This window comes from Molothrus aeneus, chromosome 1 (assembly GCF_037042795.1).
Source record: "Molothrus aeneus isolate 106 chromosome 1, BPBGC_Maene_1.0, whole genome shotgun sequence".
Lineage (NCBI taxonomy): Eukaryota > Metazoa > Chordata > Aves > Passeriformes > Icteridae > Molothrus > Molothrus aeneus.
In genome coordinates, this window is record NC_089646.1 from 19,068,772 (window position 1) to 19,085,068 (window position 16,297).

Consider the following 16,297-nt stretch of genomic DNA (forward strand, 5'->3'; position numbering starts at 1 on the left):
TTTTCTTTCTGGAATGACATGGCTAAGCAGTTCCCTTTGAGCATATATATTTTAACACAAGTTTACAAAAATAAAAGTATATGATTTTCAACAAATGGGAATAGGTCTACAGCAAAGTATTATGAATATTATTTTGCTCTTTCTTTCCTAATGAGGTTTATCCTTCAGCCAGACAGTTTTAAGACTGAAATACTACTGGCTGTAGAGTGTAGATTGCAAATTGCACGCTACTCAACGTGAAAAGGAGCACATTTGATTGATCGCCTCTGTGTGTGTATGCGCCCATACACACAACTCTCTGTAGTTGCATGTGTATGTATTTGGCAAAACTGGGCATCTCTGGCGTCCTTATCTTAAGAAATGTGAGACAAACATCCATTCCTTTAATCGTGTTCATCTTTGATCACCAGTGAGGGTGACACAGTCCACAAAATTAACAAAGAAATTCCCTTGCTTTTGAGACATAGCTACATATACATCTGGGTCTGCACACACATGCACATGGACACACAAACAGGCAGGCATACATCCCAATAAGTAAATTATGGCATAACTTTTCATGTAATTGACACCAGACACCTTTTATTTTTCATTTTCATTCTTTTGACCAGCCTTCACATTAACAATCTAAGCCATAAATGTTGGTGGCTATTGATCGCAATCCCCTGTGTGCGTGCAAATCCATTTTCAAGTCCTCTGCCTTTAATGTGCGTGTGCGTGTGCAAGGGGCCTCTGACGGCTGTTTATCAGGATCTCCCCCAGCCTGCTTCAAGGCGACCCCGGATACACAACGTGTGCCGATGGCCAAGGGAAAGCGCGCACACACACACACACACACACACACATACACACACAAAAAGAGCCAAACCAAATGATGGAGAAGTAAAGAAACAAAGCTCTCTTGTGTGAGATGCGGAGAAAGATATGCAACCGAAAGTGTGTGTAAGTATACATTTAGGATGTGTAGGTTGGGCGCCTGACATTTCCCAAGACTTCTCGTGGGTTTCTCCCTGCCGACATCTGGCGCTGCCTCGACCCCGGTGCTCATGGCCGCACCTTTCAGGAACCCGAGGTTTGCTGAAAAGCCGTCACTAGTTTTAAACGTTTGGTAGCACCGGAATTAAAAAAAAAATAAAAATAAAAATAAAAAATAAATTTTAAAAGGGACATTTTTTAAACAGTTGCCGAATCCCACTGCCAGGCTATCACCGGCAGCGCGTGGGTGCGGGTCTGGATGCCCGTGGCTCCCTCCGTGCGAGTGCACGCGTGGATTTGCACGGGAATCTGACCCAGCTGAACTACCTGACAAATAAAGGACTTTTCAGCCCACCGAGCTTTTGGGTAACGTCGTCTGAGCAGCTTTCTCGGAGTTTACTGTTCCTTTACTGTTGACTCCATAGCCTTAACCTTAAAGCAGGGGGAGGAGAGCAGTAGGGAGGGGGTGGGGGTGTTCGCAGCATATAAGTACATCAGGAGGAATTTTTAAACGACCTTATTGTCTCTAGCTCTAGAAAGACCACGATGATTTCTCTTTAGCGCCAGCAGCTGTTTTCTTTCGAAACTTTGCTTTTTTTGCCTCTCACACGAGCGAGCAGGAGAACGGCGAGGCTGGGAGATCCAGATGCGAGGAGAGAGAAGGAGAACTCCGCGGATGGTCTGAGCTGTGCCGAGGCATTGTTCACTGCTGCCTCTCGGTTACGTTTAAAGGCTGAAATATCACGAGATCCACTCAATGATCCTTTTCTAATTCGAGGGACAAAATGTAATTTACTGTAGCTCTGCTTTCTCGAATGGGAATACTATCCCTAGGTTTCAGAGGGAAGAAGTAGGCATCGCGGTTCGCACACACATGGATTAAGTTGAACAGCGGCGATTACATCTGCGCTGAGAGCAACAGTAGTCCAGGGCTGACTTTTCAAATCTCAGCCCTCCGAGTTGGAGGCTCCCTTGAATAGACTTCCTCCATTCCCGGATGCACTTCTCCAAATTCCCACTTCTCTCTCGAATTCCTGGGAAATTGGGGGCTTGCCTGCATTTCGCCTTGTCATGCAAAACGGCGTTTTCACAGAGTGATTATGCGCTTTCTTTTAGCTGTACCTGACGGGGTAACACGAACTCCACGCACCATATTGCCAACACGCGGAGTGGATATTGACGTTTGCGATTGAAGATTTTTTTTTTTTTCCTCCGTCGATTTTTTGGCCAAGTCACAGCAGTATGAGATGTCTCATTAATCTCGCGGATGTGTCTAATTCTGGATGTGCAGTGATACATAAAAGTGCTGGTGTTTGTATCCAGCGGAACACTGGATGCACGGCAGAGATTGGTGATTTTTTTTTTCGCAGCGCCTAACGTGCAAACCGCAAGCATCACTTTAACGTGACAAGGGAGAGGCATGCAGCTATCGCAACATTTGCGAGATCCTCGTTCTTGACACTCGAATAATTTAACGTTCCTAAGAAGAGGTTAAACCTTCATGCTGCTTCTTCAAATTGATTTTAAGGGGCTGCTATAAATGGAGCATCAAAAATCTTCGGCAGGGCTACTCCGAGCGGAATATGCAAACTGCGAGCCAGAAGCATCCTAGCCCGATGTAATATCGTACATTGTGTGTTCCAGCACTTTTTTTGTTATTACGTAAAGGCTCCTGGAAACACCTTGGATATTTTACATTCTCCTTTCTCTGCTGGAAGCAATCAGCACGCAGGAATCCTGACGTGGGCTCTGGGACTATAGGACATTCCAGCTCGTGATCCAGCACGGTTAATCGTGAAAAGTGTATACATTTCTGGCTTATCTATGCTTTGTTATGGGTCTGACGTGAGCTCACGTCCTCCTCCCCCCTCCTGCAATATTACTGGCAGAATTTCAGTTAAAAGTGTTATAGTATCACGGTGCGGGAACCCGTGATATTCAGACAGCAAAAATAACCTTAGTACCCGGCTATAAAAAGCTAATTAAGCAGAAGAGGAAAATCAAGAGAAACTCGAAAATGTAAGTACTCCCTCTCGTTAACAACCGAACATTTAACTTTGGAGCCTCAGAAGGGGAAATACCAAGCTGTTCTGCACGTTTTCGCTAAGCTTCATTTTCCACACAATGCAGAATAAAACGCTAGTTTAAAGCGGCTACGTTACCGAAGGATTTTCCATCGCTACGATCAGACTTATGTCCTTTAAATTCACGGCATGCACAAAAGAGCAACGTTTGTCCAAAACAGGCTGAAAATATACGGAACGATAGGGGGAAAAAGCATACAAATCCTTCCTCCGAAGCTAGCGACGTGGAAGTCTGAGAGGGCTGAGTGTGTTTGAGCTCGGATTGTTTAATAGAAAGATTTATATACTAACTGTATTATTTACTTTGGGAGGGGAGGTGGCAGTATAAGGGTATGCTAATTAGTGGGAGATTTTTTGGGGGAAGGGGTGGAATATCAATTTTTATTGCATCACCTGTCAGGAGTGTCCAATCAGCGTTGGCTTTAGGGGAATTAATTGATGAAGGTGTCTCCGGACGAGCTCACTTCACTCTGTCATTTTATTTGTAGCTAAAGCAGCGGCGGGAATAGCAGCTGCATTTCTTTTCTCTTCCTCCCTTCACATTCCATTATCATAGTTTCCAATGGAAAAGCAGGGAATGAAAGGGAACAGGTACTGATCTTCAGCAACAACTTAGAGAAACACTTTGGCAAACCTGATTTTTAAGATTATATATTGATTGTAGTCTCACAGTATTTTTTAATTTATTTTTTTAAATTTTGTCTAAAGTTTGGCACTTCATTCACCAGGAATAACAGCCTTTGTTATATTTTATTAGCAGGATGCCTTGAGACAAATACAGCATCTGGCTGAGGATTGTGTGTGTGTGGCTTTTTCTTTTTTTTTTTTTTTTTTTTTCATCTGTCTCTCTCTCTGCAAATGCTGGGAATAATTTAATTCACGAAATGGGAGACCTGAAGTCGGGTTTTGAAGAGGTGGATGGCGTGAGGCTCGGCTACCTCATCATTAAAGGAAAGCAAATGTTTGCACTCTCCCAGGTTTTTACAGACCTGCTCAAAAACATCCCGCGAACTACCGTGCACAAGCGAATGGATCATTTAAAAGTAAAAAAACATCACTGCGACTTGGAGGAGTTGAGGAAACTCAAAGCCATCAACTCCATCGCTTTCCACGCTGCCAAATGCACCCTGATCTCCAGAGAGGACGTGGAAGCCCTATACACATCCTGCAAAACCGAACGGGTTCTTAAAACGAAACGAAGGAAACTAAGCCGGGCGCTGTCTGCCACCGATCTCCGGCCGGAGCTCGCTCCCCCCGACCCCTTCTCCGGCTTCTGGAAGGAGAACAAACTTTGGCTGGGTCTGAGCGACTCTCCTCGGCCGCTGCTGCCCGTCCGGAGGAAAGCTCTGCGCCCGGGGGACACAGCCTTGCTACCGGCCGCTCATCTACCTCACATTTTTAGTAAATACACTGGCCACAGCTACCCAGAAATTGCTCGGGCGCCTTGCAAATCCCCCGTAAACTATGAAACGGCGCCGGCGGCGGGCGGCTGCGTGCCCCTGCGCTCCCGTCGCCCGCTCGCCGCCGCGGCGCGGCCCCGGCTCCCGACCGCCGGTCCCCCGCCCCTGCCCGCCCGCTGCCGCCGCCGCCGCCACGGGGCGGCCGCCGCCGCCGTCACGCTGGGCCCCCCCGGCGGCGCCCGCCGGCCCCTGGCCCTGCCCCGGCCCTGCCGGCCCCGTGGCGCCCCGCGGCTGCCGCTGCCGCTGCCCCGCGGCTTCGGGCCGCCCGCCTTCCCCGAGAGCGGCAGCAGCGACTCGGAGTCCAGCTGCTGCTCGGGCCGCGCCGCCCACGACTCGGACTGCGGCTCCAGCCTCTCCAGCTCCAGCGAGGGCAGCTCGGAGGAGGAGGACGAGGAGGAGGAGGAGGACGAGGAGGGCAGCGGCGCCTCGGACTCTAGCGAGGGCAGCTCGGAGGAGGAGGAGGAGGAGGAAGAGGAGGAGGAAGAGGAGGAGGAGGAGGACAGCACCTCGGACTCCGACTCCAGCTCGGTCTCCAGCCAGGTTTCGGTGCAGAGCATCCGCTTCAGGCGCACCAGCTTTTGCAGCCCGCCCGGCGTGGTCCACGCCAACTTCTTGTACCATCTGGCGGCCGCCGCCGCCTCCCGGCCCCCGGCCCCGGCGGAGCCCGGCGGGCTGCCCGCCCTCCGCGGCGCTCCCGGCGGAGTCAAGCCGGAGCTGCCGGAGGAGTGGGGCTGCCCCGGCTGGGCTCCCGCCGCCCCGGCGCTGCGCTGCTCCGGCGGCCTGGGGAGCTGCTTCGCGGAGATAAGAGATGATAGGGTATCCGAACTCACATTCCCACACTCTGAATTTTCCAATAATGCCAAGAGTACTGACCTAACAATTAACTGTGTTGCAAAGGGGGCCTCTTCACCTAGCCCAAAGACAAACAATGCATTTCCACAACAAAGAATACTCAGAGAGGCAAGGAAATGCCTTCAAGCAACTACTACACACCGTGCAGATAACAATACAATAGCTGCTAGGTTCTTAAATAATGATTCTTCATCAGCGGCAGCAAATTCAGAGAAAGATTCCAAAATCCCTCATTGTATTGAATTTGCCACGGATTTGCCCTCTTTACAAACTGATCCTGCGGAGGATGCTGCTTCTCCAGGGGCAGCAGCAGCAGCTGAGCTCCAGTGCACTGATACAGGCAATAAGGCATTGCCATTCCTGCACAGCATTAAAATCAAAATAGAGGACAGCAGTGCGAACGACGAGTATGAGCCTGATCTTACAACACATAAGCTAAAGTGTGAGTGCAATGATACTAAGGATGAGTTTTACGGTGTGACTGAGACTAATAACCAGGACGCTTTATTGACAGCCAAGGAAGATTCTGCATGCACTGAGAAAGAAACCACTTCCTTAAACCCACTGACTCAGAGTCAGGTCCTCTCATGCACTTTAGGTACTCCAAAACCTGAGGATGGGGAGTATAAATTTGGAGCAAGGGTGAGAAAAAATTACAGGACACTGGTTTTGGGAAAGCGACCTGTACTGCAGACTCCTCCAGTCAAACCAAATTTGAAATCAGCTCGAAGCCCACGTCCTACAGGTAAAATTGAGACACATGAAGGAACACTGGATGATTTTACAGTTAACAATAGACGCAAAAGGGTAGCCAGCAATGTAGCATCAGCAGTGAAAAGGCCATTTAATTTCATGGCAAATTTTCCCTGTCCACCATCACTAATTATTGGCAATGATGGGGATTTGTTGCCAGCTTATTCCTTAAACACCACTAAGGATTCCCAACCACCTCACAAGGCCCATCCTGTATGGAAATGGCAGCTGGGCGGTTCTGCAATACCTCTTCCACCTAGCCACAAATTCAGGAAATTTAATTAATAAAGTAGTTTGGAAAATATTTTCTTGAACCACCTTTAACTTTCTTACCTTTTTTTTTTTAAACTCTGCAGCATGGTTTGTACAAACCCATTAATGCTATACACTATTGGAATCCTGTTTTATCACATTGTGAAGACAGAATCTGGATAACTATTTTATTTACCATTACAACAGTGGGGGGTTTTTTCCTTATTTTGGCATCTTGGTGGGGTTTTTTTTTTTTTGGTTGTTGTTGGTTTGGGCCTTTTTGTTTGTTTGTTTGTTCTGTTGAATTGTTTTTGTGTTTTTGTTTTTGTTTTTTGGGGTTTTTTTATTATGTTACATTCCACAGAGTACTTCAGGCTAAAGACTCAAGTTAAACTCAGTTATTATGGTAGAGCTGGAACACTTTACTGTTTAAATGCTAATAATGCACCAGTACCTCAATTCAACTGCTGCAAATAAATGTCAAAAGGTTGAATAATAAATATTAGAATGAGCCATTAAATTTATGCACTAGATTTTGAAAATGGAAGTCTAACTGTTAATTCAGTTAAACTTTGTTAAGTTACATGGTTGCACAGTAAGGGTTCACTATAATTCAATGTGGCAGCAGTATACTTTTTGGGAGCTTTGTTTTCGGGTGCAGGGGTGTCTTTTTTGAAGGGCAGTTGCACTTACTCCTTCTTCTCCGGTTTGGAAAAGACTGGGGTCCGCCTGCGACCCCAGTGCTGGGAAAAGCTGCCTCATTTGAAACCAGTAAATAAATGTGGAATTCTATTTTTGGTAAAAGGGTGTCTTTTTACTTGTACAGCCACTCTTTGCAATTGGGAAGCCTTTTTGTTTCACCCAGAGGTCTTAAATAAGGTTACTGTTATCCACTAATGTCATACTTAAGTTGTGGTCTGAACATGCCCCTTACAAACTTGCAAAGCAACTAAAATATTTGCCTGGCCAGCAGTACAATTTATGGTCCAACCCCTCATGCTGGCTGGAGGAAATAGCAAAGCAGTAAATACAACACAGAAAGTGAAATGAGAGGCCGTAAGTGGAAAGATTACACAAAATGAGAAGACCATGTTGTTCATAGCTTTTTGGCAACAAAACTCAGGCAATTCAACCATGTTACACTTCCCGGTTCTATCCTCATCTCTTGAAATTTGCTGTTGTGGGTTTTTTTGCCATGCCATCCTCTCTATGTAGCAGAAACATTTTTACTGCACGTGACAATCAGAGGCAATTATCTATATTTGCACTTAATATCAAAATAGTCAAACAGGCAGACTTCTAGAGTCTAGCCCTCGGTAAGACATGCTGGTATAATATATTGTGATGATGGAAGCAGTAAATCAAAATTATGGAAATTTGCACTGTTGAAAAGCATGCTTTAGCTTTATTTTCAATTAAAAACACTGTTTTAAAAAAATCCTGATTCCAAACACTTTGAATTATTGCAGAGTTATCCGTGGTTTCCTCTCCATTTGTAAGTTCACTGTTTTTATTTGGAGGAAATACGTTTCAAGAGGTTAACTGTTTCACTCCCTCCCTCCCCCCCCCCCAACCTCTGCAAAAGAAAGGGAAGGAGGAAAAAAAAAAAAGTGGAGGCCGAGGTGGAGGCAGAGCTGAGGACGGGGGAAGGTATCTCTTGTGGGGGAAGGACGGATACAGCAACTCTGAAAACAGCCTGAAAAGTTTGCAGCTTGAGAAAGGCAATAATAATTGAGTTGCTGAATCAGCAGAGTTTAGGATGAATAATTGCTGGTTTCTTTCTTTGGATTAGCATTTTATTTATACTAGATCATTCACAAATTAAATTTTAAGGATTCCACTCATCGATCAATCCCGGGAGAATAATTTATCGCAAATCAAAAAAGGAAAACAAAGCAACAATGTAATGTTTACTGTGTGACTCAAAGTCAACATTTCTGCTGGCAATCCACTGCCTGGGTTTCAGTTTTTTAATTCCTGCCTTTTGTGATGCCCTGTCCCAACCCCTCGTGTCTCCAAATATTCCAAGCAGTCACTAACTGATTTCAGCTCTGTTTACTATATCCACACCGAAGTTTTCCCCTCATTGTAAAAGGCCTAGTCTAAGAATACCTGCAGCCAAATATATTTAGAAAGAGTAAACAATTGCCTTTCAGTGGAGTTACCCTTCCCCCCTGCATGCACACGCACACACACATGCACACACATCACTTTAAGCTGCCAATTGCAAAAGGTGCATTGCATACTTAACCGCTCTGCTGAAATTACGATGGTCATGAAAAATATGCTTACTGGAGTTGTTCTGAGATGAATGTTTACATTCGTGTGTTTAGAGCTGCACAGATTACAGCCTTATTTCCAGAGAACTGTAAGTACGTACAAAATGTACTGCTCAGGAAAGCCCCCCCACTCTGTTAGAAACCGTGTCTGCCTGACAAAGGTCTTCCCTTGACCAAAAAAAGAAAAAAAAAAAAAAAAGAAAGAAAAAAAAAAAGGAAAAAAAAAAAGGAAAAAAAAAGAGCCAAAAGACGCAAAAGTGCAATATGCAAACTTGAAACCTAAAATTTCGCCTTGTCAGTTAAACAACATATCACTTTCAAAGTAACTCTGTCCCCTGACCTGTTTACTTCCAATTAGAGATATGCTGATTTGGCCAGGAATTGTAAATTATAGAGGTGCCTTTTCAGGTTCTGAAATAATCCGGGGTGGGGGGCTGGGGGTTGGAGGGGGAGGTATAAGCATAAATTTATACCAAATAGGCTCTGCAGAGTTGAGGACGTGAAATATGGCGCCCAGCCTTGCCAGCGGCCCGGGAGCTCCAGGCACCCCCGGGCATCCCCGGCAGGCTGCTCCGCTGGGCTCCCCTCCATCCAGGCAGCAGCAAACGGCAAGGAGTTAAACAGCCACATAATTTTCACACGTGCACACCTCAGTTTAGTACAAGTCACTAGCAGGGACATTCGTGGTTTTACTACCGTTGGAGAAATTAGCCAGGTACAATAACTCACCAGGAGAAAAAAAAAAAGGGGGGGAGGGGGATGGTATTCTGTTCAATTCTGGTAGTTTGGTAATTGTTTCTGACGACATTGTAATTATTATTGCGATCAGAGTTCATTATCAATTCAGCCTTAAACATGTAAAGTCTTATCATTGAATTACATAAAAATAACCAAATTTCTCCCATAAAGGTAAGTTCTAATAATGAGGAAACCCCAAGATTTTCCAAGGGAGACAGGCTACCATTTTGTTGTGATGTTTACATGAGATAAAACTTACAATGTGTTAGTAATTGCCACTATTTTCCAATTCCTGGTGTACACAAAAATCATCAGAATTTTCTAGAGGAAAAAGCAATTGAGGAAGTGCATGTGCTGTAAGGACTATACTCTGTAGGTATTTGCCACAAATAGAGTTCACTGGGAAATTTATTGTGAATATTTCTGCTGCCAGATGGAAGACAAAAGAAAGTTTTGGACTCTGTTTAATTCTCTAGAACATTAAAAAGGGAACACGTGTAATGCCTTCAGCAATGAGGTATATTGCCTTAAAAGATGTAACTTGCCGTTTACAGCAATTTACTTTAAGAAGTGATTGTTCTATAAGCTACACTTACTTGACTACAGTGGGATAATCTCTTTACTGGTTGTTTATTTAAAAAGCCACTACTAGCAATAATGCAAAATAGTGGTAGCTGTTGTATGAAGTTTGCTGTTTAATCAATTCATATGGTGATTTTTTACATGGTCTCTGATCCCTTTTACTCTAACAGATTTAGTTGCCAATAAATTAAAGTTTCTGCAGAAATGAGAGCAATGTTACCATGTTTGTGTTTGTCACTGTTCACACGTGCGAGTGGTTGAGACAGAAAAGGGTAAAAAAAGTGGCATTTTTGACACACGGTGGTAATCTGGAGGAAAATATTCTACATATGCAGTATGTTAGAGAACATGAAACACGGATAACCTTGTTAATTGTGGTTTTTATGGTTAAGAGGATTGCTGGGAAGAATATGTAATGGTTCATCCTGGGATCTATTTGGTCAGCTTGGAAGCACAAAAGGAGGGCGAGCGCCTGAAAATGAAAAGCCCTGGCTAGCAAAATCAGGAGGGAGGCTTTGGGATCTACCTTCCCCAAGTCACGCTGGCAGACATTACCCATTCCCTCGGTACCTGGCCCTGCAAGCTGCGGTCTAACAGCTCCGGCCTGACCAAAAACCTTTCGGCAAGGGACAGCGAGCCGGGTTTAGGCCTTACACGTTGCATTTTTTCACTGCGCTGATATAATTATTTCCCGTGCCCTAGGCCCCTCTCTCTCCCCCTCTCCCTTTCTCTCCTAGGCGGCCTCACAAGCCCCCGCTTTAAAAGGCCCGAGATGTTTTGCATGAGGCGCTCACAATAGGGGTTGAGGGAATTGACAGTTTCAAAAACAAGGCGCCCTGTCCTTTCCAGATGCCGAGGACCCCTCTCCCGCACCATCTCTCGTTTGCTCCTCGCTGCTGGTGGCTTTACCCCTAGCATTGCAAATACACGGCAACAGCTGTGTTTGTAAACAGGGGGGAGTACGGCGGGAGCGCCGCCGGCCCCACTCCCGCACCGCACTCCCGCCGCCTGGAAATCACAAAAAAAAAAAAAAAAAAAAAGGAGAGAGAAAAAAAAAAAAAAGAGAGAGAGAGGAGGGAGGTCAAAAAAATGCGGGAGCGTAGCCGGGGCCCCCGAGCGGCGGGGCTGCCCAAACGCGGCGGGCCCGGGGCATAGCGCTCCTCGGGCCGCCATCTTGCCCAGCGCGGCGGAGCCTCCTCGGCTGCCCGGCCCAGCTCCACGGGCCGGCTCCCTCGCTCCCGGCCAGGGTCCCTGGCCCGGCTCCCCCGCTCCCGGAGCGGCTCCCGCGGGCGGCGGGGGCGGCGCGGCCGTCCCCGGGGGTTCCCGCTCTCCAAAGCGGGGCCGTGGCTCCCACCCAGCTCCCCCTCCGGCTCATCCGCCGGGGCGTCCATCTTCCCGGGCTCTCCCGTGGCGCGGCCCCGCCGCCTCCCGCCCTGCCCGCTCCGCGCTGGGGGCGAGCCAGGGGGCAAGCCCGTGGTGGTTCCGCGGGGCCCTCGGGGCAGATGCCGGGCTCCGGGCCAGGAAGCGGCCGGGGGAGGCCCGGGGCTCCGGGCTCGGCCGTTCGCCGTCCGCCCCCGCGGAGTCGGCCCGGGAGGGGACGGGGAGCGGGGTCAGCGCAGAAGGTCCAACAGGGCTGTTTGCTCTTGCGTCTAAAATGTAGCCGGGGCTGTAAAGCGTGTGAAATTACGCACCGGTCTCTTAAAGAGTGGCTAATTTATAGTAAATAGCGAGGGCTTTGTAAATGGATTTATTATGTTGTTTCTTGTTAATTGTTGAGAAAATCCCCATTGTTGAGTGTGAATGGCTTTATGGGCTAACCCGGGCCGCGCTGCAATCCCGGGGCAGTAAATGGCCGCTCCGCTAATGTGGCCCGTAGCGAGAAGCCGGACCAGCCGCGGTGACCTTTGGGCGGTAGGGCCGGACATGGACGTCCCGCAGGCAGACCCTGCTGCAGCCTCGTCCTTCGGCGACGGACGCGCCGGGACCCCGGCCCGGAGCGAGCCCTTCTCCGTGCCCGACAGTCCGCAGAGCAGCGGCGCGGCCGGACCCTCCCAGCGCACGGCCGAGGCCGCCGGCCCCGCCGCGGCAGCGCACACGTGCAGGAGCCGCTCCCGGCCTTTGTTCGCGGCCGCGCTGCCCCGGGTGCCCGTGCCCCGTATCGCCCCGGCCCGCAGGCCGAGTGTCCCTGCCCGCCGAACGGCACGTCCGCATGGCGAGGGGGGCTCCGAGGCGGCCCTCGGCCTCCCACGCCGCCGTTCCCCTTAGACAAATAAACAGGAGCCAGCACCTCCTGTCCCTTCTCCCTCGTTCCGGAGGGGCGGGGGAGGGGATGGCAATAGGGGTATCGCAATGAACTTCCCCAAACTCCGCACCGTGGCCCCCCTTCCCGGCCGCGGGTAGAGGCACTCCGATGCTCTCGACCGTCAGAAGGACCGGGACGCGGGGACTCCCCGCCGCTGGCACCTAAACCCCTCCCGCGTGCACGTGTCTGCATATTGTAACATACAAATCACGATGAAATGTAAATTCTACTCTAGAAACTTATATTGGGCTATTCTCTTTCCTGAAATCTCTCCCTCTCTGATTTCGCTATTAGGAGAAATCCCCCTGGGTTTAGAGCACTTGTTCTACGGATTTCTGTACAGCCCACATCTGTTGCCTTCCCCTCTGCGGCTCGGGGCTCTGCCCCTGCTGCAGGCAGAGGAAGGAGCGGGTCTCCCGGCGGGCTGAGCCGCGGAGGGGCCTGCGCAGCCCGGCTCTGCCGCTCAGAGCTCAGCGATTTTCTAAACTGCCTTTCAGGATCGGGATTGAATTGCAATCGTGTCAGATGCGCGGCTCCCTCTTCCCTGAGACTTGTGCTCGCAGCGCTTTTCCAGGCTGATTAGTAGTGTCGGAGCTGCTAGATAGGGCTGTACAGTCCATTTCCCTCAAAACAGGATGTTTCCATCAACCTGCGTTTGGTTTTCCCCGAAGAGCAGCGGAGAGTTTAGCTGGGAAACACGTCCCAGCTAAGACCTCGTCTTCAGCTGCCGCTCGGGTCACTTCACATCTCTGTATTATATTTCATCTTGTCATTCCCCTTTCTCTACCTTCCTGGGGAAAAAAATAAATAAACTAACAAACAAACAGCCTTGGAAAAGCAGCTGGTGACGGTGAAGCGCGGGGACACCGCACCGGCAGCGCCCGGCGCAGCGGCAGGGCCAACCACCAGCCCCTCTCCGAGGCCGAGGCACGGCTCTGTGCCGGACACACCCTCCCCGACCTCCCGGGTGTTTGTTGTAGATTGGTGCTGCTCCCGGAGCAAAAAACCCTGTTCTCCTGGAGCACCTCTCGCCTGGCTGCCCCGGGAGCAACGCTTTTGCTGGGATTTCTGGGGTCTTTGTGCATTTGTGGAGATGCGTGTGAATGGGACTGCGAGTGTTAAAGCTGCCACATAACCTGTGCGAACATATGTTTTATATTTACCCGCGATGCTTTTGTCTTTCCGAGATTCAAGGGTAAACTGCCCGGGATAATCACAAACGTAGAATTATTATCTAGTAAAGTGCATGGGGAAAAAAAACATTATTCAATTAAAAAAAAAAAAACCCAACTCACCAAACCAAAAAAAGGAAACCTAAACAACAACAACAACAACGGTTTGTTCCCTTTTGGAAAATCTCATTTCCATTTTCGTGGACATGACGTTTTGGTAAGGGTAAATAGCAATAGCGTGCTATTCCTTGTACAGTTTTCCAGGCCGTTTGAAAAACTTTACTATGTCTGTTGGGGATGTTTGAAGTAGTACATTATAACCAGAAGAAGGATTTTTAGGATTTTTCAGGATTTCTATGACAAAATCGTCCCCGTCAAAATCTGGCAAAGTTCGCCTGAGGGAAAAAGATGTTCGTGCTAAATGATGTAGTAGAAGAAAAGAGCGAACGGCGTTTAATATGCCATATAAAATAATGTCAGATCTCCCCGGCTGTGATCTCGCAGTCTCTCTCACATTTCAGAGTAAGTTTGTAAATGGTTACCTGGGGTTTACAAATTTTTGCTAATAAAATCTCATTAATTCCATTATGATTTCTGTATCCTTCTCCCGTAAAGGGGCCTGTAAAGCATAGCCATTCTACACAAGCCCTGCCATTCATCAAGTCCGTGAACATTCGGATTTCCCTATCTAGCTGCGTAGAGGCCGATAAATAGAAAGGCTCTCCAGATAATCGCTGATATATCTCTTGCCCTCCACGCAGAGTACTTGGCGGTGTTTGTTCCGTCCCGGAAAGCCGGGCTTCTGGGACAGGCATGAAAGTAGGTGAACTTCTTAAAACACACATGAAAGTTGGGAATCTTTATATACGTGTTTGCATTGCTCGTGGGGCAAAGAGGAGTATACCCGGCAGCAATTCCTCATCAGCGGACTTAAAAGAGTCTCCTGCCTTTCCCGAGGCCTTTCTGCCTCCCTCTCTCCCTCCCCTCTGTAAACACCCGCGCACAGATGCGGCGAGGCTTCCCGGGAATGCTCCAGCCCGGAGCCCTGCTCCTCTGCCAGCTCCTGCCGTGCTGCTGCATTTGTTCCTCCCGTTTTCCGCAGGAGACGGATGACATCGGGTCTAGGAAAAAGCTCCAGAGGGTAACTGAGAGTTCAGCGACTCCCAGCCCCAAGGCCGGCACAAAAGTACAGGATGATTTTGCTGCGGCTTCGTGCGAGCTGCTCCGTCTTCACAAAACCTGCGAGCCGGAGCCGCCCTCCACGCAGAATTTACTGCTTGTGTTTGGTTTATCAACGCCGATGGCGTCTGATCATTAAGAAAGACGAACTGCATAAACATCTGATAGTTTGTATTAGAATCATGCACAGTGACAATTGCACAGAACTGGTTTTAATTTTATTTTAAAGTGTTTACACATCGACATATGGTGAATTTGTCTTCGCTCAGAAAGTTAAGAATCAATAGCGCTAATAGCTTTGCATAGGTATGATAGCGATTAACATTTTTGTTCCCACCAGCCCCAGGTTTCTGAAGAGGAAGGCTTGCGTGCTGAAAGAAAAGGAGTTTTCCAATGAGACTAACTGGCTCTGTCCGCTAAGGTGCTCAGGATTTCCTCGCAGGCATCACCGAATTCATCGGGACTCGCTGTGTCTCCCCTCACGGACATGGAGAAGCAGCAGCTCCCTTGCTCCTTGTTTATCTTTGTTTTGCAACGACTTCGCTCGCCAATACCTGCAAAGCTCAGCCTGAAAAAACAACTCGCTGATTCCCGGCGAGGAGAGCTGGTCCCTGATAAAGGGCTGGAGCCTAGTCCCCCCGAGCTCCGGCTGTGATGACAGCATTTTCTAGGAGCCTCTCTCCCTCTCAGGGAAGCGGGAAAAGCAAAGTTCCCGAGCCCGCTCCCTATTCCACACTTTCTATCAAGGTGCTGCAGATCCTTTGGCGAACTCCCTGGTTTTCCCAAGGGCAGTCCAATGACATCCAGTCATAGCAAACTGGGGTGACAAAAGTTTGGTTGTGCTGGGACATATGCTATAAATGAGGATGTGGTCTCAAAGAGATCATTAAACTATGTATTTATGTGAACTGAAAAAAAGAAAACTCATACGCGAGAGTCATTGACATTTACAAACACTGCTAATTTTCCCAAACGTCGAAGGACTATTATTTTTACTTTTCAGGTGTTGCTTTACAAAGATCATGAAATCACGTAGAAACTATAAGCCTAACCCAATCCACAGATGTCTATGCACGTCTCTAAGTCAAACAGGTCAAATATTTTTTAAAGACGCATTTACCAAGAGAAAAAAAAAAAAAGGCATCTAAGCTGGAAACCTGTGGGGGCATAACAAAAGGAAAGAGGCCACAAAGAAATATCCCACAGTGGATTACAAGGTTATGGGACAGGTCACTACAGGAAAGTTAAACAAAAAATGAAGGGTACATTATATAAACCTCACATAATTAAAAAATAGTTAGTTCCAATGTTGTAGTTTTACCTTCAGATATTTGTTGAGTTTGTTGTTCAAGTGCCTGTGAATTTATTGGGAGATTATTCTGTTAATATAGCTTTATTTACCCGGCGTTTGCTTTTCCACATAATTAGAAAACTGACCGCAGCCTTTAATGACTGTGTATTTAATGAAGACTACGATTATTTTACACCGCAGACAGATGTACAGAATGTGCTATTATAGGAGGGGACGTAGTCAGACAAGAAATAAACCTAGCCTTACAGAGAGAGAGGACTCTAAGACAGTAATATATTAAATATTGCAGCGATCGATTTCAATACCCTGAGTAGACACGGAAATAAAAATCCACCCCCAAGATGAAATGATTAGGAA

General features: G+C 47.8%; 1 protein-coding gene across 1 annotated transcript; it reads left to right on the top strand.

Moving 5' to 3' along the window:
* The first annotated feature begins 3,939 nt into the window (after positions 1 to 3,939).
* SKIDA1 (SKI/DACH domain containing 1) lies at positions 3,940 to 6,428 on the top strand. Its single transcript, XM_066561731.1, has one exon. The coding sequence runs from the start codon at positions 3,944 to 3,946 to the stop codon at positions 6,407 to 6,409; it is 2,466 nt and encodes an 821-aa protein (XP_066417828.1). The 5' UTR covers positions 3,940 to 3,943; the 3' UTR covers positions 6,410 to 6,428.
* The last annotated feature ends 9,869 nt before the right edge of the window (positions 6,429 to 16,297 follow it).